Here is a 24,398-nt window from a genome sequence, read left to right as displayed (position 1 = left end):
CTACGCCACGAACTTATCATGTCGCACTTTGCACCAGCCTTTTTGTAATCAATGAACACTAGAAGCAATAACTTTATTTTGGAACTCTTCCACTGGTTCGTGCTTGCATGAAAAAAAAAAGGCAATATGGGAATTGTGGGTCAGCCGTGGTGCAAAACACTTTTTTGTTATTTATTTACTTATTTATTTCCCAAACTAGTTTCAGCGACAAATATCGCCGTCATTAGCGGGTTCTTTAAATCTTATTTATTGTACGTTATAGTATGTTTTTAAGAATTGTTGCTGTTGGCGGCATGTTTTCTGTGCTTTTTCTGTTGCTGTTTTTCACGGCATACATCATGTCCTCTGCAAGTTCGTTGGACGGCATGCACTTTCCAGAACGCGGAGTTTGAAAGTCAGAAGACGAGATACTGGCGGAAGTAAAGCTGTAAGGAGCTCTCGTGAGTCGTGTGTGGGTAACGCAGTCGGTAGAGCACTTGTCCGTGAAAGGCAAAAGTCTCGAGTTCGAGTCACGGTCCGGCACACAGTTTTAATCTGCCAGGAGGTTCATACACAAAGTGAGAAAGGTTTCCTTTTCTGTGCATAAAATTAGCTGCAAGCCGTCCAATGAACTTTCAGATGACATGATGTACACCGAGATAAACGGCAATAGAAAAAGCACAGAAAATATGCCGCAAACAGCAACAACAATTCTTAAAAACATGCTATAACGTACAATAAATAAGATTTAAAGAACCCACTAATGATGGTGATATTTCTTATTGAAACTAGTTTGGGGAATAAATAAATAACAAAAAAGTGTAATGCATGTAGGCGGACTCACAATCCCATATTGTTGAACCCTAGAAGTTACATACAGTGAACGAAATGAAACGATCGTAAGGCGTTACTGGCCGGGAGACATATGGGGTAATACATAGTGAATATTAATTACGAATGGCTCAGCAAGTATCTTTAACTACATCGCTCTGTTGTTTGACCGGGGAGACAATAGGATTCCAATCACAATTTAATCAAAAAGACATCCGTTTCCATTTGTGAGGTCACTCGCTAATTTAATACCAGCTGCTTCCTCGATAACACCATCCACTAGCTGGAAGAAATCTGACTTTTGTTTCTTGACTTTGCATTTCTTTTTCTTCCTCAGTAGAATACGTTTTCAAAAATTCGTTACAGTGTGTTTTGTGTTTTATTTTATCAGTGCCTTTTTCTCGTTCGACATACATTTCCAAAATGCGATGAATTTTTTTCAAAATGTGTGTTCTTCGTATACTTATTTGTATATACTTTAATGTGTATTCAGTTCTTATTTTGCCATATAATTGATGTGGCAGCCTCAGTATGTAACGACTTGAGAAAGTAAGTTACGCATATCATCACATACTAAGACCATTGCACAACAAGCGTGGTGCAAGGACACAAGAGAATTTCAGTGGTGTTGTAGTCTGTAGGAGAACTGGTACCAAGACGCTGTTTTGTAACAGTGTGACGTCCCCTTAGAAAAATTATGAATTACTGTGCTGGGAAACCTCTTACGTTATTTGTTTTTCAAACAGCTGAGCAAAACTGAATGTACTCAGACATTTCTCTCTTTACTTATTCTCATCAGCACTAAACTGACACACAATATTTTTAGCGCAACACAATCTGACTTTCAATAATCCCCACAAATCAATGGCCCTGACTGTAACAATAACCTACACCTTTCATGAATCACTTACCTCACAAAAATCTTCGTTACTCGAACTACTGAAATACAGCGAGCGCCAATACTGCCAGCTAAATAAAAGATTCTGACTACTGAAGGCACTAACTGCTAATAGGCATAGTTAGAAAATGAAAGATTTTGCTAGAGAACAATGTACTTACCTTAATAGTATTCAAAAGTCATCAGAAATATATTTATAAATTCATGACATCCATCTTAAAAAAAATTCCTTTTTCTGGCGGACACACGTCCGGATCGTCTCTTCTCAAAACTTCGGCATCTCTCTCTCCACATCTACCACTGCTGGCCGCTCACCTGCAACTGCACAACGCTACGCGCCGTTCACATCCAACTGCCCAACACTACTAGAGACTTCCATAGAGAGCACTACGTGGCGTTATCAACATAAAAACCTAAACAGCTTAGTTAGAACAGCAGATTTGTTCAGTTGTAAGCATGTGTGGTTTTTACGCCGGTCTAAGGCGCTGCAGTCATGGACTGTGCGGCTGGTCCCGGCGGAGGTTCGAGTCCTCCCTCGGACATGGGTGTGTGTGTTTGTCCTTAGGATAATTAAGTTTAAGTAGTGTGTAAGCTTGGGGACTGATGACCTTAGCACATAAGTCCTATAGGATTTCACACACATTTGAACATTTTTGGTATTTAGGCTCTATAACCTTACGACTTATCTTAGAAGAAACAGGAAAGGCAAACCTACGTTTCTAGCTTTTGTAGACTTAGACAAAGCTTTTGACAATGTTGACTGGAATACTCTCTTCCAAATTCTAAAGGTGGCAGGGGTAAAATGCAGGGAGCGAAAGGCTATTTACAATTTGTACAGAAACCAGATGGCAGTTATAAGAGTCGAGGGACATGAAAGGGAAGCAGTGGTTGGGAAGGGAGTGAGACAGGGTTGTAGCCTCTCCCCAATGTTATTCAATCTGTATATTGAGCAAGCAGTAAAGGAAACAAAAGAAAAATTCGGAGTAGGTATTAAAATCCATGGAGAAGAAATAAAAACTTTGAGGTTCGCCGATGACATTGTAGTTCTGTCAGAGACAGCAAAGGACTTGGAAGAGCAGTTGAACGGATTGGATATTGTCTTGATAGGATATAAGATGAACATCAACAATGCTGAGGGAATTAGATTAGGAAGTGAGACACTTAAAGTAGTAAAGGAGTTTTGCTATTTGGGGAGCAAAATAACTGATGATGGTCGAAGTAGAGAAGATATAAAACGTAGACTGGCAATGGCAAGGAAAGCGTTTCTGAAGAAGAGAAATTTGTTAACATCGAGTATAGATTTAAGTATCAGGAAGTAGTTTCTGAAAGTATTCGTATGGAGTGTACCCACGTATGGAAGTGAAACATGGACGATAAATAGTTTGGACAAGAAGAGAATAGAAGCTTTCGAAATGTGGTGCTACAGGAGAATGCTGAAGATTAGATGGGTCGATCACATAACTAATGAGGAGGTATTGAATAGAATTGGGGAGAAGAGGAGTTTGTGGCACAACTTGACGAGAAGAAGGGACCGGTTAGTAGGACATGTTCTGAGGCATCAAGGGATCACAAATTTAGCATTGGAGGGCAGTGTGGAGGGTAAAAATCGTAGAGGGAGACCAAGAGATGAATACACTAAGCAGATTCAGAAGGATGTGGGTTGCAGTAGGTACTGGGACATGAAGAAACTTGCACAGGATAGAGTAGCATGGAAAGCTGCATCAAACCAGTCTCAGGACTGAAGACCACAACAACAACAACATCATATCCGATGCAGCTGGGGCATGTTGTACATTGGTGACCATTAGTACGGTTGAGGAGTGACGTATAGGGCATTAGCGTCATAGAAATCTGGGTGTGAACCTTCTCAGTATCAGGGATTGTAGAAAACGTCACACAACTGCATTCATATAATCTGTGTGGACATTTTATGTACTAGGAGAAACTCAATTCTCATATTCGTCTGCAGGTTGCTGAATGAATCATTCCCAAATGGTTCAAGAAAACGAGTCACAGTTGCCGAATGGGGTGAAGTTCGAAGTGCTTGTCACCGTCTTCAGGCGGTACGGCTTCGACATCGCTGTGGGTAGCCTCAGGGTAGAAGACATTTGCCGAGGCGGAGGCGGTTTCATGAGCGAGACACTCCGAGTGCGGGGACGCACACGAGGCGGCGACGAGGTCAGACTCGTAGTGAAGGCGCCGCTGCGCAAGACTGGGGGCCGAAGGCTCAGCTCCGCCGGACTGTTCCGGCGCGAGCGGGCGCTATACTCGCGGACGCTGCCTGCTGTGGAGGTGGCGCTCAAGTCGGTCGAGGGAGGGGCGTGGCGGCCGTTGAAGCCCGCTTGCCTGGCCGTCTGCGGGGGCGGCTGTCTGCTGCTGCAGGACTTGACGATCACGGGCTTCCGCAAGGCCGCCAGTACTGCTTCCGCTCGCGGGCTGGACGTGGCTCACTGTGTGGTCGCGCTGCGCGGGCTGGCGCGCCTCCACGCCGCCTCCACACCGACTGCGCGCCGCGACGCCCAGGTGGAGCTGCTGCTGCGAGAGTCCGTCGCCTTCGGCGCCAGCCGGGCCCCGCTGTTGCAGTCGCAGGCTAAGGCCACGGTCCTCAAGATGGCCAACGTACTTGGCCGCTACCCCTGGTTTCGGAGGTACCGGGACAAGTTCCTCCAGCTGGCAGACACTTTGCTGCCGCGGGCTGTAGATGCTGTCTCTACCTGCAACGGAAGGCTGACTGTCATGCTGCATGGGGATTTCCAGAAGAACAACATGATGTTCCGGTACTGCAAATCGAAACTTCAAGTCGTGTTTTATGACTTCCAGGTAAAACTATGGGATTATAATTCAGTTTCAGCTTCTGTGTTAACGAATGGACAATTCAATAAAATAAATGGGAAGAACAGCAGTTATCGACCTGATGGTTGAATTAAGCACCATAGGTCTTTACCAGCTACTGTCCAATATGAGATTATCTCTTATATGATCTTAACACACTGAAGAACCAAAGAAACTGGTACACCTACTGACACACACAGTGGTTACGGTTACTACAAGCCACACCACAAGTTGGGAAACGGGGCCAAATTTCTAGTGGTTTATTGTTGAGTTGAGATTTTTACACACAAATGTTTTATTCATATCTTACAGAAAGTAGCAGTACGGCAATAAACATCCTTTTAAACACGCCGCTAACGGCAATCAAATCATTTATAGCAATACAACAATTCTTTTAAAAAATTCTTTTTTTAAAGAAATAGAAGTAACAGTACGGCAATCAACAACCTCTCAAATCAGGCCGCTAACGGCAATCAAGTAATTTACAGCAATGCAACAGTTCAAAAATTTCCTTTAAAAAACGGCAGTCAAGTCATTTATATCAATACAACAGTTTAAATTAAAAGAAAACACAGAAGCTAGCAGTACGGCAATAGCAGCCTTTCAAAATAAGCCGCTAACGGCAATCAAGTAATTTATAGCAATACAACAGTTTAAAAAATTTAAAGAACATTAGTAAAGAGGCTACTAAAGTAAATACAGAACCTTGTTAATAAAGTACGGTGAGGTAGTGAAGCTACCAACACCGCCATTTAAAAAAATCAAAGGTCTCAGCAAACACACGATTAATGGCAATAAAGGAATGGAGGAATTTAAAAAAGTTTTTAAACAAAAGTGTCCTGGAATATCATTAGAACATAACAGATATGATGGACCGGTGTAAGGCGGCCACAAACACTCACTCAGGGATGCCCAGGCTAGGAAGAATACTGACCAATTTAAAGACACTCGTAAACACAATTGTCACTCTCAGGCTGGTTACTGAACCGACTTTTAGCCAGCGAAAACTTGTAATAAGATGGCTTAACTTGCTGACCGAATTAGAGCTAACCCCGTGCGAGGAAACATTACACCACACAGTCCTGAATGAGCAACTACATGATCAACCAACAAGAAGCATGAATTTACTCATAACACACGACAGAATAGCGGAACAATTAAACTGCCAAAACTACACCTCCCATCGGGCAGTAACGAGAGGAGGAGGAAAGATCACTGTCTTCAATTACTCCGGTGCCGGGGACAGGAAACCCGATCGCCGGAGGCCACAAGGCAGAAGAGACACTGGTTACGCAAACTTATTACTTAATGATTAAACCTTCCACTAACTTAACTTGCAATTATGCTCGAACAGGCAGTACACGACCTCAGATGGCAAGGATCCACACATCCGACCGCGCACGCGTCACCAGTGTACCCAACACGCCACGGTCACGCGACAACACGCTCCGTCACCGGAGTTCACGTCTTCTCTGCAACGTTGACGGGTAGTGACCGCTTATTCATGTTAGGTGTCTCCTTTTTAAACTCCAGTGTTGAGACGGAGGACTTAAAGAGACTTGTTAACGTCCCACCAAGGTGAAATGAACAGCAACTGCTCGTGGGGCGATTCGATATACAACCAACACGCGGGGAGCTCTTCCGTCAACTCCACCCGCTCGTTACACACAACCGACATACATCACGTGGCGACTCGGTACAACCGACCACGCCTGGTCCGCGCTACCGAGCCACACTGCCCTCCCGTGTCCACCAGACTCTCTGAGCGCACGCCCCTACTTCTGCGCCACCACTCGAAGTTACCATCGGTCAAAGATCTCACTTCCTCCATAGCAGTTTCCCGGAAGCAAAAACGCAGACATCGATAGCAGAGAGAAAAAACAACCAAGCAGCCACTTAATGACAGACAAAATATCAAACAAACATGTCAGGGGAAGAAAAGGAAAACCAATGCAATCTAAACACAAGGTGTAGCACGAGTCGATACACGGCTCACCTACATAATATCGTGTAGGACCCCCGTAAGCACGCAGAATTGCCGCAACATGACATGGCATGGACTCGACTAATGTCTGAAGTAGCGCAGGAGGGAACTGACACCATGTATCCTGCAGCGCTGTACATAAATCCGTAAGAGTACAGTACGTTGCAAAGCATCCGAGATATGCTTAATAATGTTCACGTCTGGCGCGTTTGGTGGCCAGCGGAACCGTTTAAATGCAGAAGAGTGTCAATGGAACAATTCTGTAGCATTTCTGGACTTATTGGGTGTCGCAATTTCCTGATGGAACTGCCAAAGGCCGTCGGAATGCGCAATTGATATGAACTGCAACAGGTGACCAGACAGGATGGTTACGTACGTGTCACATGCCAGAGTCGTTTCTAGACGTACAAGGGGTTCCATATCACTCCAAATGCACGCGCCCCACACCATTACAGAGCCTCCACCAGTTTGAACAGTCCCCTGCTGACATGCAGGGTTCATTGATTCATGAGGTTGTCTCCATACCCGTACACGTCCATCTGCTTTATACAATTTGAAACGAGACTCGTCCGACCAGCTGGTCCAGGTGGAGGTTCGAGTCCTCCCTCGGGCATGGTTGTATGTGTTTGTCCTTAAGATAATTTAAGTTAAGTAGCGTGTAAGCTTAGGGACTGATGACTTTAGCAGTTAAGTCCCATAAGATTTCACACACATTTGAACATTTGATTTTCGTCCGACCAGGCAACATGTTTCCAGTCATCAACAGTCCAATGTCGGTGTTGACGGGCCCAGGCGAGGCGTAAAGCTTTGTGTCGTGCAGTTATCGAGGGTACATGAGCGGGCCTTTGGCTCCGAAAAACCATGTCCATAATGTTTCGTTGAATGGTTCGCACACTGACACTTGTTGACGGCCCAGCATTGAAATCTCCTGCAATTTGCGGAAGGGTAGCACTTCTGTCACACTGAACGATTCTCCTGAGTCGTTGTTCCCGTTCTTGCAGGATCTTTTTCCGGCCGCAGCGATGTCGGAGATTTGATGTTCTACCGGATTCCTGATATCCACGGCACACTAATGAAATCGTCGTACGGTAAACTCCCCACTTCACCGCTCGTGCACCGACTATAACACCATGTTCAAGCTCACTTAAATCTTGATAACCTTCCATTGTAGCAGCAGTAATCGATCTGACGACTTCGCCAGACACTTGTTGTCTTATATAGGCGTTGCCGACCGCAACGCCTTTTTCTGCCTGTTTACATATCCCTGTATTTGGATACCCATGTCTATACCAGTTTCTTTGGCGTTTCAGTGTATTATTTCCTTTCGCAGCTTCTCCTCATGTATTTAACATTCACAAAGCATTGTCAGAAGGCAAATGCAGTTATGTGCAAGACAATACTTTAATCTGAAAACATACTGAAAAACTTTTGAATTTTTTTCCGCAATATTGGTATCTGGGATGAGCTGGATTCAAATACTTACACAAACATGTTTTCTGTGTTTTCCCTGTTTCATTTCAGCTTAAGACCAGTAAAAATGTTCAGGTGTGTGTGAAATCTTACGGGACTTAACTGCTAAGGTCATCAGTCCCTAAGCTTACACACTACTTAACATAAATCATCCTAAGGACAAACACACACACCCATACCCGAGGGAGGACTCGAACCTCCGCCGGGACCAGCCACACAGTCCATGACTGCAGCGCCTTAGACCGTAATACTAGTAGAATTCTATTAATACTCGAAGAGTGTTCTGGCATTCTACCCATTCTCAATTGAGAAACAAACAGCCTTGTCGCAGTGGTAACACTGGTTCCCGTCAGATAAACGAAGATTAGCGCTGTCGGGCCTTGCTAGCCATCCGAGTCTGCTAAGCGCTGCTCGCAAGCGGGGCGCACTCAGCCCTGTGAGGCCAATTGAGGAGCTACTTGACTGAGAAGTAGCGTCTCTCGTTACGAAAACTGACAACGGCCAGGAGAGCGGAGTGCTGTCCAGACACCTTTCCATTTCCGCATCCATTGACACCTATTGGCTCAGGATGACACGGCGGTCGGTCAGTACCTTTGGACCTCTCGAGGCCTGTTTGGACGGATTTAGTCCCTCTCTCTTTCTTTTTTATTTATTTATTTATATGAGGAGCTGATAAGCTATGCACGATAAATACTTCAGTTACGAGGGGGCTTCAAAAAGTAAGTTAGACATTATTACAGCAGGCCAAGTAACTTTTATTGAAAGCTGCACTACATATCAAAGTGACACAGATAGGTGACACTACTTTTCAACACCCGTCTCACTATGTTACTGAACGGGCGCTGAAGGCCTTGCTGTCGTGCGCCCACAAAATCCCTCTACTACTACTACTTTTCAACATAGTCACAAAGACTGTCTAAACTACAAACAGTCTACCAATCGTTCAGTTCTTCGACGACAGAAATCCGATTTGCTGCCACGGAACCATTCGACAACCACTGTTTGAACATCATAGTTGGAAGATCTCTTTTACCGGCAGAAATTCTTTCAGCTTTTCGAAAAGGTAGAAATCACATGATGCAAGAAACAGACTGAATGGCGGGTCAACATCAACCACGTCTATGCGGCTTTGATCACATTCTTGCAACAGTTTCAGTACAAGTTGACGTGACATTACCTTCAATTCATAATACGACAGAATGTTTTACCATCAGAATCATACTGTCCCACATACTTTAAGTTCGCAGACGGGGGCGCCGAGTAGCCCGCAGTTTGAGGCGCCATGTCACGGATTGCGCGGCCTCTTCCGCCGGAGGTTCGAGTCCTCCCTCGGGCATTGTGTGTGTGTGTTGTTCTGAGCGTAAGTTAAAGTAATGTGTAAGTCTAGGAACCGATGACCTCAGCAGTTTGGTCCCTTAGAAATTCGCACACATTTGAACATTTTTTTTCGCAGTACGTTTCCTGCTGCGACGCCATTTCAATTGTACACTGTGATGCACCTGGCAAGCGTACTGCGGCAGAATTGTCTCTGCAGAAAACCTGGAAGATGTACTTTTTTCTGACAATGCGCTACTCTTCTTGCGCAATGGTCTTAGTGTGGAATGACATGCGTAACTACTTTGTGAAGTTCTTACATATTTAGGCTGTAACATTAATTACAAGGCAAAATAGGAAAAGCATACACATAAAAGTGCACACAAATAAATATATAAAGAACACAAATATTAAAAGAATCATCACATTTTGGAAGTATTCTTCAAATGAGAAAACTGAAATGAAAAAATAAAACACAAAACAAACCATAACGAATTTTTAAAAACCTATTTTACTGAGAAAGACACAGAAAGCCAGAGTCAAGAAACAAAAATCAGATTTCTTGGAATAATGAAAGGATTTAAGAGATCAATCAGATTAGCGTTATTAGCAAAGACTTTTTCATTAATAGCCTAAGAAAAAAATTCGGAATAATAGAAACATTTAGTATGAGTACGTTATGTGAATGAGCAGTGGCATGCCAGCTTCAAAAGTTAAATGATGCAAAGCAAGATGGACGAAACCTCTGGATTGAATAAGAACTCAATAGGTACCAGAAAAATGTCTTTAATTTGAAATAAATGGCTACAGTGATCTGTAAAAACCAGTTGTACACGGGAGTAAAAGAATAGAGCTGGTCTCCACTAATCTCATAGAATTCAGTTATTGTCACTAAGACACGTTGTCGTGAATACAGTACTATCCAGTAACTGAAAAAATATCGATCTAATGCTGTACATTTTGTTTTATCATCCCAACTTATTTAAGCTGATTAACGTTCTTCCTCTCCCCACTGCCTTACACTACTAAGAAAGTGCTAAAGTATGCACTCAAAACTGGCTATGGAAAAATACAAAAAATCTGTATTTTTTAAGAAGCTGTTGCGATTATTGGCAAAGGTTATACAGACGATTTTCTTGTGTCTTTTCTGTTGTGTTATGCCCACTCGCCTAACATAGGGTGCCCAAGAAAACTGCTTTCTTGGATCGCTTGACAATTCAAGCAAATCGTATTAACGGAGTTTATTACAAAAGATAAATGACAGTGCTTAACTTTTCTATTCACAAAGGTGTGTCGTAAGCAAAAGTCGACATTCAAATAATCAGTGGCCTTCGGTACATACAATTCCAACGCAAGAAAAACAATACAGTTCGTAAGTCACTGCTGTAGCATTCGGAGGACGGCTCGTCTTCAACTCGGGCCGTGGCTAGGCAGCGCAGCGCTTGTATTCTCTTCGTGTAGATGCCTCTCCTGTCTCGGTGTCGTCCTAGAGACGGGTCCGTCAGCGTACAATTGGCTGAAGTCGTCTCAAAGCCCTCTCTGTTCTCCCGTTCCTGATCGTCGTGCCGGCGCTTGACTTTATGCCGAAACATTTTCTGCCAATATCAAGGAGATCTCATAGCTGGTTAACGAATGGGGCTAGAGGGTTTACGTAACGCCCACCAAAATGCTAAGTGACATTCTCTGGTCGATCGAGAATAAAGAGAATGCACTCAAAGCGTCTGGCTATATCCATAAATACGTAGGAAATCTTGAGTGTAGTGACAAAATTCATTAAAATCATATTCAGGAAATATAATTAGCGCATCATGATCGCGTAATAAAATACGGTGACATCTAAATTATCCTCTTGGCAAAATACTTCGGCTCCACTGTATTAAGAGGAGCGTTGCAAATGAAGAAGCATTATAACTATTTGAGTTGGAAATGTGAAGAGCGACAAGGTAAGCAGCCCCATCGCTTCCTAGGTAGTTTTGCATAAGGAACTTGAAGGATTGTGGCAATGGTGGCTACGAGCAGAGGTAGAGAAATGAACGTTTGAGGGCTGTCATAACGTTTTATGGTATCGGTAACTTCTTGCAGTATAAATACGGTCTCCGTGACTAAGTAGAAGGCTGTTTGATTGTTTGTCAGGCATGTTTCGCTTCTCTTAATTTCGAAGCATCTTTGGTGTTGATTTAAAGTGGTCTTTTTCATATATATGCAGCAATAGAACTTTTTTTGTCCTGTACAGTCCAGGAAGTCCTTTTCTTCTCATCTGCGAGAATATTTTAAGATAAACTTCACAATTTTTACCAATATATTCTTTTACCTTGATTACACGTATCAGTGACTTCAAGCAGTCAGTCACAAAAACTTTTAGAGTTTATATTTTAATTAATGTCTCATTGTATGCTTTCAGTCATTTAATGCCTTACATGCTCTTTTGTAATAGTACCTACCAGAATTGTTAATATCAGTCAAAATCATTGTGGCTATTTTTAACAAATAGCTGGGTAAAAATACTTAACGACTTTGTTCATGTTCAGTTGGTATATTGATTCTACAGTTTGATTGGTCTGTTGGTGAAACTTAAGTACAAAGTATATCTAAACTACAAAAAATTTGCATTACAGCTTACATGAGTGAGAAGAAGCCTACTTCATTAAAATATTTACCACACAGGATACAGATTTTGTATTTATGACAGCTGCTAGTAAATGTTGTTGAAAATGACATTTATAGTTAAAAGGAGGGCATGTTTTCTCTGGCTGATTTGTTGAAAACGTGTTCATGAACCATTATAGAACAATAATTGTTAAAACAGGCGGCAGAAAGCTTAGAGATGCTGAACACAGAATGTGGCATCAAGAAAGTCCAGTAGATTGAGGCAACAACTCTACCAAAGTGTTGGGCTAATATATACAGTGTACCTCTCTGAAGACACATCAGGTACCACAGGTACTCACAGCGATATTTTCCATTTTATTTTTGTGATGTGTAATTGGAATCAGCCCGAAGCAAAGACTGGTCATTGAATGTTTCATAGGAAAACGCACAATCATATCGTTTTCTAAGCCGTAATTTAAGAGCCCAATAGATAGAGTAACTTAAGATCCGTCTGAAGCAATGTTCAGTTCAATAATATTTCTTAACCGTGACACAAATAAAAAAAAGGAAGGCATTTTTAGTTGGGAAACCCCGAGGTGCGTTCAGCTGATGAATCAGAAAGGGCTTTCTTCCGCTGCGCACTATGGCCCCTTACCGCGCTGCGCATGGGAGTCGTGTCAGCTTCTACACACTAACGCGAACCAGATCTCCAAGACGCCTTCTGATACTACAGAGGATCAAGAAGGAATTGAATTTTCTATAAGAAATTTATTTTACTTTGAAGTTCAGTGTTATTTAAAGCATAATTTATGATTTAATACATCCAAAACAAATGTGGTGAAAACTACATAACAAATTTTTGTAACGGGATGGGTTTAGATAAAAAAACGATGCAAACAAAACTACTGTGGTCTTTACAGAGTGATATTTGGCAGTGTGCGTAGACAGTACTCTTATGTCCTTTGGCCACGCGTATAGCAACCCTTGCACTTTCTGCCTTCTTCAGGCGCCTCGCACAGATTATGCTCACTAAACTACTAACCACACAAAATCACTGCCTCTTTTCTTAACTTCTTCAAATTGCTCATTTTACTCCTTCCAACAAACTTAGGCTGAATTAGTTGGCTGCTAATATTTTTAAAATGTATCCTTCACTTCCGTAGCAAGTGGGCGTTGAAATTCAAATATAGCCTGTATGGAAGATCTTCCTGCAGGCCATACCCATCATGTTGATGAATGCAACTAATGGGCGTTGTTTTATTTGGTGTTCAATAGAATAATTACTAACTATCTGGTCGAGAGTATGGACTCTATTTTCTGTATAGTTGTTGTTGTTGTGGTCTTCAGTCCAGAGACTGGTTTGATGCAGCTCTCCATGCTACTCTATCCCGTGCAAGCTTCTTCATCTCCCAGTACCTACTGCAACCTACATCCTTCTGGATCTTCTTAGTGTATTCATCTCTTGGTCGCCCTCTACGATTTTTACCCTCCGCGCTGCCCTCTAATACTAAACTGGTGATCCCTTGATGCCTCAGAACATGTCCGACCAACCGATCCCTTCCTCTAGTCAAGTTGTGCCACAAATTTCTCTTCTCCCCAGTTCTATTCAGTACCTCCTCATTAGTTATGTGGTCTACCCCTCTAACCTTCAGCATTATTCTGTAGCACCACATTTCGAAAGCTTGTATTCTCTTTTTGTCTAAATTATTTATCGTCTATGTTTCACTTCCATATATGGCTTCACTCCACACAAATACTTTCAGAAACGACTTCCTGACACTTAAATCTATACTCGATGTTAACAAATTTCTCTTCTTTAGAAACGCCTTCTTGCCATTGCCACTCTACATTTTATCTCCTCTCTACTTCTACCATCATCAGTTATTTTGCTCCCCAAATAGCAGAACTCATCTACTACTTTAAGTGTCTCTTTTCCTAATCTAATTCCCTCAGAATCACCCGATTTAATTCGACTACATTCCATTATCCTCGTTTTGGTTTTGTTGATGTTCATCTTATATCCTCCTTTCAAGACACTGTCAATTCCGTTCAACTGCTCTTCCAAGTCTTTTGCTGTCTCTGACAGAATTACAATGTCATCGGCGAACCTCAAAGTTTTTATTTCTTCTCCATGGATTTTAATTCCTACTCCGTATTTTTCTTTTGTTTCCTTTACTGCTTGCTCAATATACAGATTGAATAACAGCGGGGATAGGTACAACCGTGTCTCATTCCCTTCCCAACCACTGCTTCCCTTTCATACCCCTCGACTCTTAGCAGGAGATTTCAGATTGTTCTTTACCTCAGAAATTAGAGTTTTATAACGGTGGTCGCTGCTCAGTAAACTACCGCCCTATTCACATTTGGTGCATAGCTTACCAACGTTATTTTTTTCACAGAATCCAAATTGACTGGAATGTTTTTCTTTAGATTTGATGGGATGCGTTATGTTGGGAATATACGCGTAACTCCTGTTCTGTTTTATTGTTCCAATTATGATTCGTATTTTTTACAAAAGTTCTTAGGCAAGAGAGACCCTGGTAAAGTAGTTATCACACTTCCTACGTTTGTTTGTGGGACTACGATAAGTGACATGAGAGGGTGAAAACCGGTGTCAGCTTACAGCCTACACCTCTCGAATAGCACCAAGGGGGCCGCCACAAGATTAACGACCCCATCCGCCAGACGGGTCACCAACAACAGAGTCGGATACCCTCACTTCATGAAGCACTTCTGAGAGGTTTGCTACTTAGTCCAGGTCACTGATGTAATGAATGATGATCAGGTACCTTATACCTCCGAATCTAGTGGCATGGCACAGGCGTACGTTTGTGACAATCCATTTATTTTCATTAATCGTGCCTTCATCCGTCCGTCACAGCCCATCTTTACGCTCTCCATTTTTTACATCTTTCGTTAGCTTCACCGCTACAATGTTTTTCCAACCAAAGAATTAAATCTTGTTTCCGTCTAGTAGCTTTATCAGTCATGAACTAACTTTCATTTTAAAAGAGGACTGAACAAATCCGAGCATACGAAAGTAAAGCAATAATGAAAGGTACAGTCCTTCCTCTATTGTGAAACTGAAAATATTTCTTATTGTTAAGACATGTAAATAGATACAGTATCTTTTAAGACAATTACACAAGTATTGGTCCTTCTTGAAAGTGTAAAAAAAAGGAAACATATTTATATGAACAATAATTCGAAGTTTCAAATTTTTTAAAGAAAAATAAATAAAGAAAGTGACCTTGAGACTTGTAGAACATCTTTTGTCATTATTTTTACCCTAGTGTCATTCTTTCATATATAACTTTCAGTGCATTACCGTATTTTCTCTTCTGGTCCTTATACATTGGTGTACAAAACTCAAGGACGAAAGTAACTCTTGCATCATGAGTCGCTGCCAGGTAACATAAGTTCAGAGGATAAGGAGTTAGTAACCCCTACAGAAATCATTGCATGCATCATTTAATACCGTGTAATTCCACCGCTCGACTTGATAACCTCCTGGATTCGGTTAGGAACTCTGTCCATAAAGTTATGCAAGTACGTCGCTTCCAGGTTAAGCCACTCGTTGAGGATTTGATTGCGCAGTTCCACCAAATTGCGGGGATGCTGATGTCTGCGTTTTGCTCGTAGATCCAACGTGCCCCACTGGTTTTCTACTGGTTTCAAGTCAGTTGATTTTGAAGGGTGTGGGGTGTTTAGAAAACCAGTCACATGTTATTCCAGCCTGATGAGCGTTACAGTCGTCTTCATGTGCCTGTGTGAGCAATGACCTCTTATGAGATGACGACTCCAAATGTTCATTGCACGCAGTTTCTGTCATGCACTTCTCCCGCTGACAGGTTGGACTGGACGTTCATTCGTTGCCTGGAGCCATTCCTGTGGGGTTTGGAAGCGGTTTTGATTCACACGCCGCGAAATGCGTCTCTGGTTCGTCTCAGATTGGATCTTTTTCCTACGAAAATTCTGATGTTGTGTTTCGTGACCGAGCGTGTTACACCTCTACTTGTAGACACCTAGACCTGTCCGGCGCTAAACACATGCATGTACAAAGGAACATTGCATCGTACACTACTGGCCATTAAAATTACTACATCAAGAAGAAATGCAGATGATAAACGGGTATTCATTGGACAAATATATTATACTAGAACTGACATGTGATTACATTTTCACGTAATTTGGTTGCATAGATCCTGAGAAATCAGAACCCAGAACAACCACCTCTGGCCGTAATAACGGCCTTGATACGCCTGCGCATTGAGTCAGAGCTTTTATGGCGTGTACAGGTACAGCTGCCCATGCAGCTTCTACACGATACCACAGTTCATCAAGAGTAGTGACTGGCGTATTGTGACGAGGCAGTTGCTCGGCCACCATTGACCAGACGTTTTCAGTTGGTGAGAGATCTGGAGAATGTGCTGGCCAGGGCAGCAGTCGAACATTTTCTGTATCGAGAAAGGCCCGTACAGGACCTGCAACTAGCGGTCGTGCATTATCCTGCTGAAATGTAGGGTTTCGCAGGGATAGAATGAAGGGTAGAGCCACGGGTCGTAACACATCTGAAATGTGACGTCCACTGTTCAAAGTGCCGTCAGTGCGAACAAGAGACCGAGACGTGTAACCAATGGCACCCCATACCATCACGCCGGGTGATACGCCAGTATGGCGATGACGAATACACGCTTCCAATGTGCGCTCACCGCGATGTCGACAAACACGGATGCGACCATCATGATGCTGTAAACAGAACCTGGATTCATCCGAAAAAATGACGTTTTGCCATTCGTGCACCCAGGTTCGTCGTTGAGTACACTATCGCAGGCTCTCCTGTCTGTGATGCAGCATCAAGGGTAACCCCAGCCATGGTCTCCGAGCTGATAGTCCATGCTCCTGCAAACGTCGTCGAACTGTTCGTCCAGATGGTTGTTGTTTTGCAAACGTCCCCATCTGTTGACTCAGGGATCGAGACGTGGTTGCACGATCCGTTACAGCCATACGGATAAGTTGCCTGTCATCTCGACTGCTAGTGATGCGATACCGTTGGGATCCAGCACGGCGTTCCGTATTACTCCTGAACCAACCGATTCCATATTCTGCTAACAGTCATTGGATCTCGACCAACGCGAGCAGCAATGTCGCGATACGATAAACCGCAGTCACAATAGGCTACAGTCCGACCTTTATCAAAGTCGGAAACATGATGGTACGCATTTCTTCTCCTTACACGAGGCATCACAACAACGTTTCACCAGGCAACGCCGGTCAACTGCTGTTTGCGTATGAGAAATCGGTTGGAAACTTTCCTCATGTCAGCACGTTGTAGGTTTCGCCACCGGCGCCAAACTTGTGTGAATGCTCTGAATAGCTAATCGTTTGCATATCACAGCATCTTCTTCCTACGGTTAACTTTCGCGTCTGTAGCACGTCATCTTCGTGGTGTAGCAATTTTAATGGCCAGTAGTGTAATTCGAAACAATATAGGCACTGCAATATCGTATTTATCCCCCGAAACCTGGCAAACAGCTTTCAAGTAAAATGTCTCCCCTGTACGATAATATACATAATGGATGTAAGAGTACGGGTTCTAGTAGATATGAAAGTCTGTGTCAGGTTGTGGGTCGTGCTCGGATAGCAAACAACAAGGCGACCGCGCGCGACAAGCGGCAAATCCGTGTTCGAGTCCTAGTCTGGCACAAATTTTCATTGCCGTAAATCCCTTATACGACTGATGGTTGTCCATATTCGCAACTGCGAATACACTTTATGTATTTGAAATTAAATCCAGGACACTGGCGCCACATCTGGTTATCAGAAACTTAACGCCGCCACCTGTCCTCTTCTCCCCTGGTGCTACTGGTGGTGGTAATTTATTCCATCATCAGGACTCGAAGCGGCACACGCATGCGTTTGCGAAGACGAGTTCATTATATATCGCGTAGTAGTTCAGAATGAGGGAACCATCTTCGCGTTTTCTTTAAGACAGTTAAGAAAACCACTGGTTTTGAACTGGCGTTCTCTCGAATGCAATGTTTTGCAACTCACGGTTTCGCTCCATTTAGAAGAAGAGAAGTGTATACCTTCTTAATAAGCCAAGTAATGCACTTTGATGTAGGATACAGATTCTGGTGGTATGACAGTTATACAGTAACTGAAAAGATCCAACACCAAGAAGGAATCGTGTGAGATAAACGAAAGTTGGTAGGCATGTTTCACCATCTGAATGATGACGCCTATTCAAATTTAGCGCCAGCCACTTGGGAGTGGCGCTCGTAGCACTACAATCATCATGCAAATCAAGTTTGCTTTGTAAACGCGCTGAACGGTCGTGAGCATTAGCTAACTTTGAGATTGGATGTGGTGAGTTGATGTTAAGTCAAGAATGTCTTTAAGGTGACACAGACGCCATTATCAACAATTCACTGAGTTAAAAGGAGATCGTGTAACAGTCCAACGAGAAGCTGGATGTTCCCTCCGCGATATTACAGAAAGACTTCGTAGGAATCTAGTTGCTGTACATGATTGCTGGCAGCGGTCTTCATGGAGAGGTACGGTGACAAGAACACTCGACTCCAGACGGCCTCGCGGTGCGTAGTACTGCGCCTACAGCAGCAATTCGAACATCAGTTGGCAGCACAGTGACACAACGACCTGTTTTAAATTGGTTACTTCAGGGACAGCTCCAAGTCAGACGTCTTGTAGAGGGCATACCATTGATCCCAAACCATCGCCATTTGCGATTTCAGTGGTATCAAGCGAGAGCTCATTGGAGAGCGCAGTGGAGCTCAGTTGTGTTTTCTGATGGAAGCCGTTTCTGTTTTGGTGTCAGTGATGGCCTTGTATTGGTTACAAGGAGGACAGATGAAAACATGCAACCAGCTTGTCTGGGCCTGAACACACCGGACTTACGCATGAAGCTATAGTCTGGGGTCCTATTTCGTATGCTCAACAGGAGCAATGTGGTTATCGCAAGCACCCTGACTGCAACTGTGAACGTCAGTCTGGCGATTAGACCTGCCACTCGTGAACAGTTTACCAGGGGGTGCTTTCCAACAGGATAACGCTCGTCCACACACTGCTGTTGTAATCCAGCGTGCTTTACAGTGTGTCGACATGTTGCCTCGGCCTCCACGATCACCAGGTATGTCTCCAATCGAGCAATTGTGGGACAACATCGGAGGATAACTCCAGCGTCATCCCTCTATTGACTGTCCAAGTGCAACAAGCATGGAACTCCATCCCACAGTGTGATATTCGGCACCGTACGACGCAATGAATGTATGTTTATATGCTTGCGTTCAACATTCTAATGACTACACCGGTTATTAAAGTATCAGCATTTCACATTTGCAACATATGCCTGAAATTTCATTACTCTACATTAATTATTTCTTGATTTACAGATCTTTTTCCGTCAGTGTATAACACCTCTTCTTCTTGATGATTTGGTTTGATTTGTACTTGGCCACGGCTGAAACTCGGCGACAGTCGGTAGAGTGTTGAGATCGTTATAAAGTTACGAAGACGACGTTACACAAAATGACAGTGCTGAACCGAAATGTCGACGTGCGTGAGATATTTACTTCACCAAGAATCGTAATTAATAGTTCGTAATCGATGTTTAACTGACTAATGATGAAATATTAATGATAAAACCAATACAGTCACATCCACAACAAATTCCCTGCAAGCTGGTCGTAATTTCAAGTATCTAAGAAATCGTAACAGTAGGCTTGTTATTTGAGTCAAAGATCCTACACGAGCGCCGAGCGCTACAGTCAAATATTATCGCTGCGCGTAATTTTTACTCGGGAGTTTCATGTCAATAATTTGATAGAATTTTAAATCACAAATGCACAACTTGGCACGAGAGGGTGTTTTATTGCACGATATCAGTCACTTCCTAACCGAGCCTTGAGAAGAAAACTTTCCCAGGTGTTGGGGGGATTTAAATTATATGCTTCGGACCTATCACTGAGGTTCCATAAACCACTGGCTATTATGAATGAAAATTGTCTGTCAGTGTTCGTTGCCTAAATCACTGTCGAAGTAATGTTTAGTTCAATTATCAAGTTAAACGTTTATTCTAGTAGGTAACAGTCCTCCGTTCGAATTCTAATGCAGTGATATTTGAAGTCAGAAGATCGTAGTACTGCGTCATAATTGATCGCAATTATTCAATCTCAAAAACAATCTAAGAGCGCCTACATGTACGAGCATTCAAATATATGACCTGCTTCGGCTAACTCTCGTAACGTAGTGACAATTCATTGAATTATACTTTGTCATTACCTTCGACCATAGATATTGGTAGACTGGTCATGACGTATATTTCGTGGCACCAACATCACTACTGCGATACCACGTGACTATTGGCAAAACAATGGTGGTATCCTGTTGTGCTTATGGTTGTACCGAGCGTTTTGTGAAGGGAAGTAACATTAAATTTCACGTGTAAGTATTATTAGTGTAATTTAGCGGCATTTCTTGAATACTGATAAACTATTGTGTGTACCATATCCTTACCCAGAACGCCACAGTTACGTAAATTGGCGGTTTGAAGTGCTGTGTGTGTTTCCAGGCGCACATTGCAATCGTATATATTTCTTGAAATAGTAAGCTACAAAGCTGCTTTTTCTCTTTCGTATAGGTTTCCAAAGGATGAAGGGCGCAGGCAGATGTGGATACAGGCAGTGAAACGAAAAGATTTCAAGCCTACTGCGCACACACGCATCTGTTCGAAGCACTTTGAGATGATGTGACTTACCAAACGAAAGCACTGGCATGTCGATAGACACACAAACAAACACAAACATACACACAAAATTCAAGCTTTCGCAACCAACGGTTGCTTCGTCACGAAAGAGGGAAAGAGAGGAAAAGACGAAAGGATGTGGGTTTTAAGGGAGAGGGTAAGGAGTCATTCCAATCCCCGGGAGCGGAAAGACTTACCTTAGGGGGGAAAAAAGGACAGGTATACACTCACACACACACACACACACACACACACACACACACACACACATCCATCCGCACATACACACCTATATATATATATATATATATATATATATATATATAGTGTGTGTGTGTGTGTGTGTGTGTGTGTGAGAGAGAGAGAGAGAGAGAGAGAGAGAGAGAGAGAGAGAGAGATATTTATTACCAATAACCCTTCCCACTCCAAAAGCAATGGCAATGTGCATTGCTACTACGCAAGAAGAAAGGATGATTTTTACTATCATGGATTAAATCTGACTTTGGTACAAAAAGGGGTGAATTATGACGGTATTATTTTAAAGAACAATTTGCAAAAACAAGTTAGGGGTTTGATTTCTCATCAGGGTTTAGTTTTATTTTATACTTCCCAGTTACAAAACAAACGAATATCAGAAACAAATACTGAATACCATTTGCAAAAAGGTAGTTGTATGGCCTATGTTAGTTTCCAGATAGTAAGCTGTAATGTATGGGATAAATAATATGCTGCTAGAAAAATCTTTGGTCATTTACCAAAAAGCATTAAAAGCCTGACAGATAGCCAATCAGCATTTAAAATCAAACTAAAAGAATCTATGAACGACAGCTCCTACTCAGTAGACGATTTTTTAGGTATAAATAAGTGATTGGAAGAATTGTCATGTAGTGATAGGTCTACCTTTCATTAAACTGACACATCATTGTGATGTATCGTACTCATGATCTGTGGAACAAGTATTCATGTAAGTAGGTACTGATTTTGTAGATATCTTATTTGATACATCTACGAAACAAACTGTTTAAACCAAAAAAGAGCTTTCAAATGAAACTGCTTTACGTTTTGTGGGTGAACGACACAATTGAGTTCGTTACATTCGATGTGAACACGTGTGTTTACGTTACAGGTTTCGTTGTTTATGCCGATTTATGAAGTATATAACACTTTCTACAACCAAGGGACTAAAACACACACACGCAATATTTACATTTTATGCAGTGCATAACGCGTATTGTTAGTAGAGAATGCATCTCATAATTGGTAACACTGAAATATTCGTGGCGAATATATTGCCGAACATCGAAAGTGTTTCAGCAGTTCAAAAAGTTCATTGTGAAGTAATGGCTGTAAAACTAAATTTGTACAGTGGTTACGCAATAATTTATCACTTCTAGCAGTGTTTACATAAGCTACATTTAATGTGGTGAAGGTAGCAGGAAATCCACTGAGAAATACTGGAAGTGAAATCAGGAATCAGAATGCTGCCTTGAACTCCCGCCGACGTTCTGCCAACAGTCACGTGATTCTATGTTGCAGCCACGCCAGATGTATAGCCGCTGCACTGCTTGCCCAGTCTATTAGTATCTATGGTCGAAGGTCATTACTCACGATTCCCAAAGAGTACTCACACGGAGTATTCTTTGGGATCGTTGGTTCTACTTTGCGAATGCTAATTTATGCTAATTTTGCAATTTATTATGATTTTGATTCTAATTTTACTGAAATTTAATCTTTCCTTCGTAGATTGCTAAATTGTCAAGTCTTAGATTCCTGATTTAATTTAATTACTTGTTATTGTGCCAATAATAGTGATAAATGGAACTTCGTTCGCTTATTCACTTTTCTGAGAATTTGGGACTTGGGGAGAAATCTTTGGGGTATTAGGAGCTAATTTTTGATTTTTGTTTCTCGTCCGAGGAAGTGGAATTACAGGTGTAATTAAAAACATGCAGTCGATTCACTAAAACTTTTCTGAGTATATTACCATATTGTCATGTTGTGCTTATGGACCAACATTTCGGCCTCTGTTGCAAAGAGTCTTCATCAGGATGTGTAAATATGCTACACTGATTTAGGCCACTTGAAACCACACGAAGGTTGGGACATACATCCCGACACTCAAGCCCATGTTCAAAAACATACTATCAATTTAAGAAAAACTGTGCTTTTTCAGGGAGCCCACATCGGATCTCCAGCGGAGGACCTGCAGTACTTTCTGCACACGAGCGCCAGCCTCGAGGTGTTGCAGCAGCACACAGACCTGCTGCTGTCCGAGTATCACAGCACCCTGCAGCGCACACTGCGCGCCCTGGGGCTGCAGCAACAGGCGGATGCCTACCCACTGGAGCAGCTGAGGAGAGAGATGAAGCAGCTGGCACCGGTAGGGGTCTTCTGCACCTACAACCTGCTGCCTGCCATGCTGAACCTAGAGGCAGTCTACTTGGAGCTTAGTAATTCCTGCAACATTGACAGGCTGTTACGCAAGTGTTTTACGAATCCAGAGTATCTGGCATTTGCTGAGTACCTGACGCCTCTATTTGAGAAGCGGGGACTTCTTTGATGGAAGTATTACAAACACTTTTTGCTCAACATTCATGTTGACAGATTCAGTGTGAATAGCCCAAAGTATGAAAGACTTCGTAGATCTACATGTACGACAGCTATGCTCGACAAGCATCTTATGGTGTCTGACAGACGGTCTTTGCACACATATTGAGGAACAGCAAAGCAGATGAATATTGAATCCCTGTGGCTTCATTATGTTTCCGTAGTGTGTTTCTATTGTCAATGCAATGTTATGGTAATATGAAGATTTGTGTCATTTGCAGTTCATAATCAAGTGCAGAAGTGTACCTGAGATGAAAGATCATTTACGACTGAGGACACTATCAGCTTAGGCTGCTGACTGTTATGGTAATTTACATACCATTATTTATCACAAGAAATATATTTTTCCCTTTTTTCCTGATTTTTCGAATTGCCAATGTGCAATCTAGAGCTCATATTACTGTTTTTCATTAGGTTAATCGAAAAATGATTAGACGCAGTCTGTTATGAAATATTTTCTTAAGTTACGGTACAGTAATTAATTACCTACTTGCTGTCGAGTTAATCTGCTGATAGGACATGACATCCACGATGCTCAGGTTATGAATCGCTAATGTAGGAAATGTTGAGGATGATGTGACTATTGTTTCTTTCTTTTCCATCATTATGTTTGTTCTTGTTTCGTTAACATTTCTTTGCGTTTTCATATAACCCCGAAGTAACTGATAACAGTAAAAAAGTTATTCTCTGTACTCTTTAAGTAACTCTTGAATTTCTTTCACTCTTTTACAAAGGCGTTGTTATTACCTCGGGCATGTCATAGTGACACATGCATTTTTTCATGTAGAACATCGCTATCTGAAAATATATTGTTTCAAAATTACTAGGAACAACTGACATTTGCTAAGGAGTTATGACCAGTTGTTACTTAACAGCCGACAATTGCTACGGGACGCCCAATCAGTCTTAGTAAAAGGAAATGTAGAAGGCAGAACGCATTAATTGTTACGAAGCTCATGCACGAACGCTTTTTATGCATTCAGTCCTTCATGCAGTACAGGGTTTGACGAAGGTTGTTGTGGAATCGATTAGTGCGTCATTCCGTGTCGTACTGCAACATGTATGCAAGACATCATTCCAGTGCTTACGCTCGTGGAGGAGCAGTTGGACGGTTCAAAGCCGCTCAAAGT

General features: G+C 42.3%; 1 protein-coding gene across 1 annotated transcript; it reads left to right on the top strand.

Moving 5' to 3' along the window:
- Nucleotides 1-3,700: 3,700 nt before the first annotated feature.
- LOC124775728 lies at nucleotides 3,701-23,221 on the top strand. Its single transcript, XM_047250555.1, has 2 exons — nucleotides 3,701-4,528; nucleotides 22,835-23,221. Exons 1-2 carry the CDS (start codon nucleotides 3,701-3,703, stop codon nucleotides 23,219-23,221), a joined length of 1,215 nt encoding a protein of 404 aa, XP_047106511.1.
- The last annotated feature ends 1,177 nt before the right edge of the window (nucleotides 23,222-24,398 follow it).

The sequence above is a fragment of the Schistocerca piceifrons genome, chromosome 2 (genome assembly GCF_021461385.2).
Source record: "Schistocerca piceifrons isolate TAMUIC-IGC-003096 chromosome 2, iqSchPice1.1, whole genome shotgun sequence".
In the NCBI taxonomy this organism is placed as follows: domain Eukaryota; kingdom Metazoa; phylum Arthropoda; class Insecta; order Orthoptera; family Acrididae; genus Schistocerca; species Schistocerca piceifrons.
Note: the sequence above shows the minus strand (reverse complement) of the source record. Positions and strands in the feature narration are given on the sequence as shown.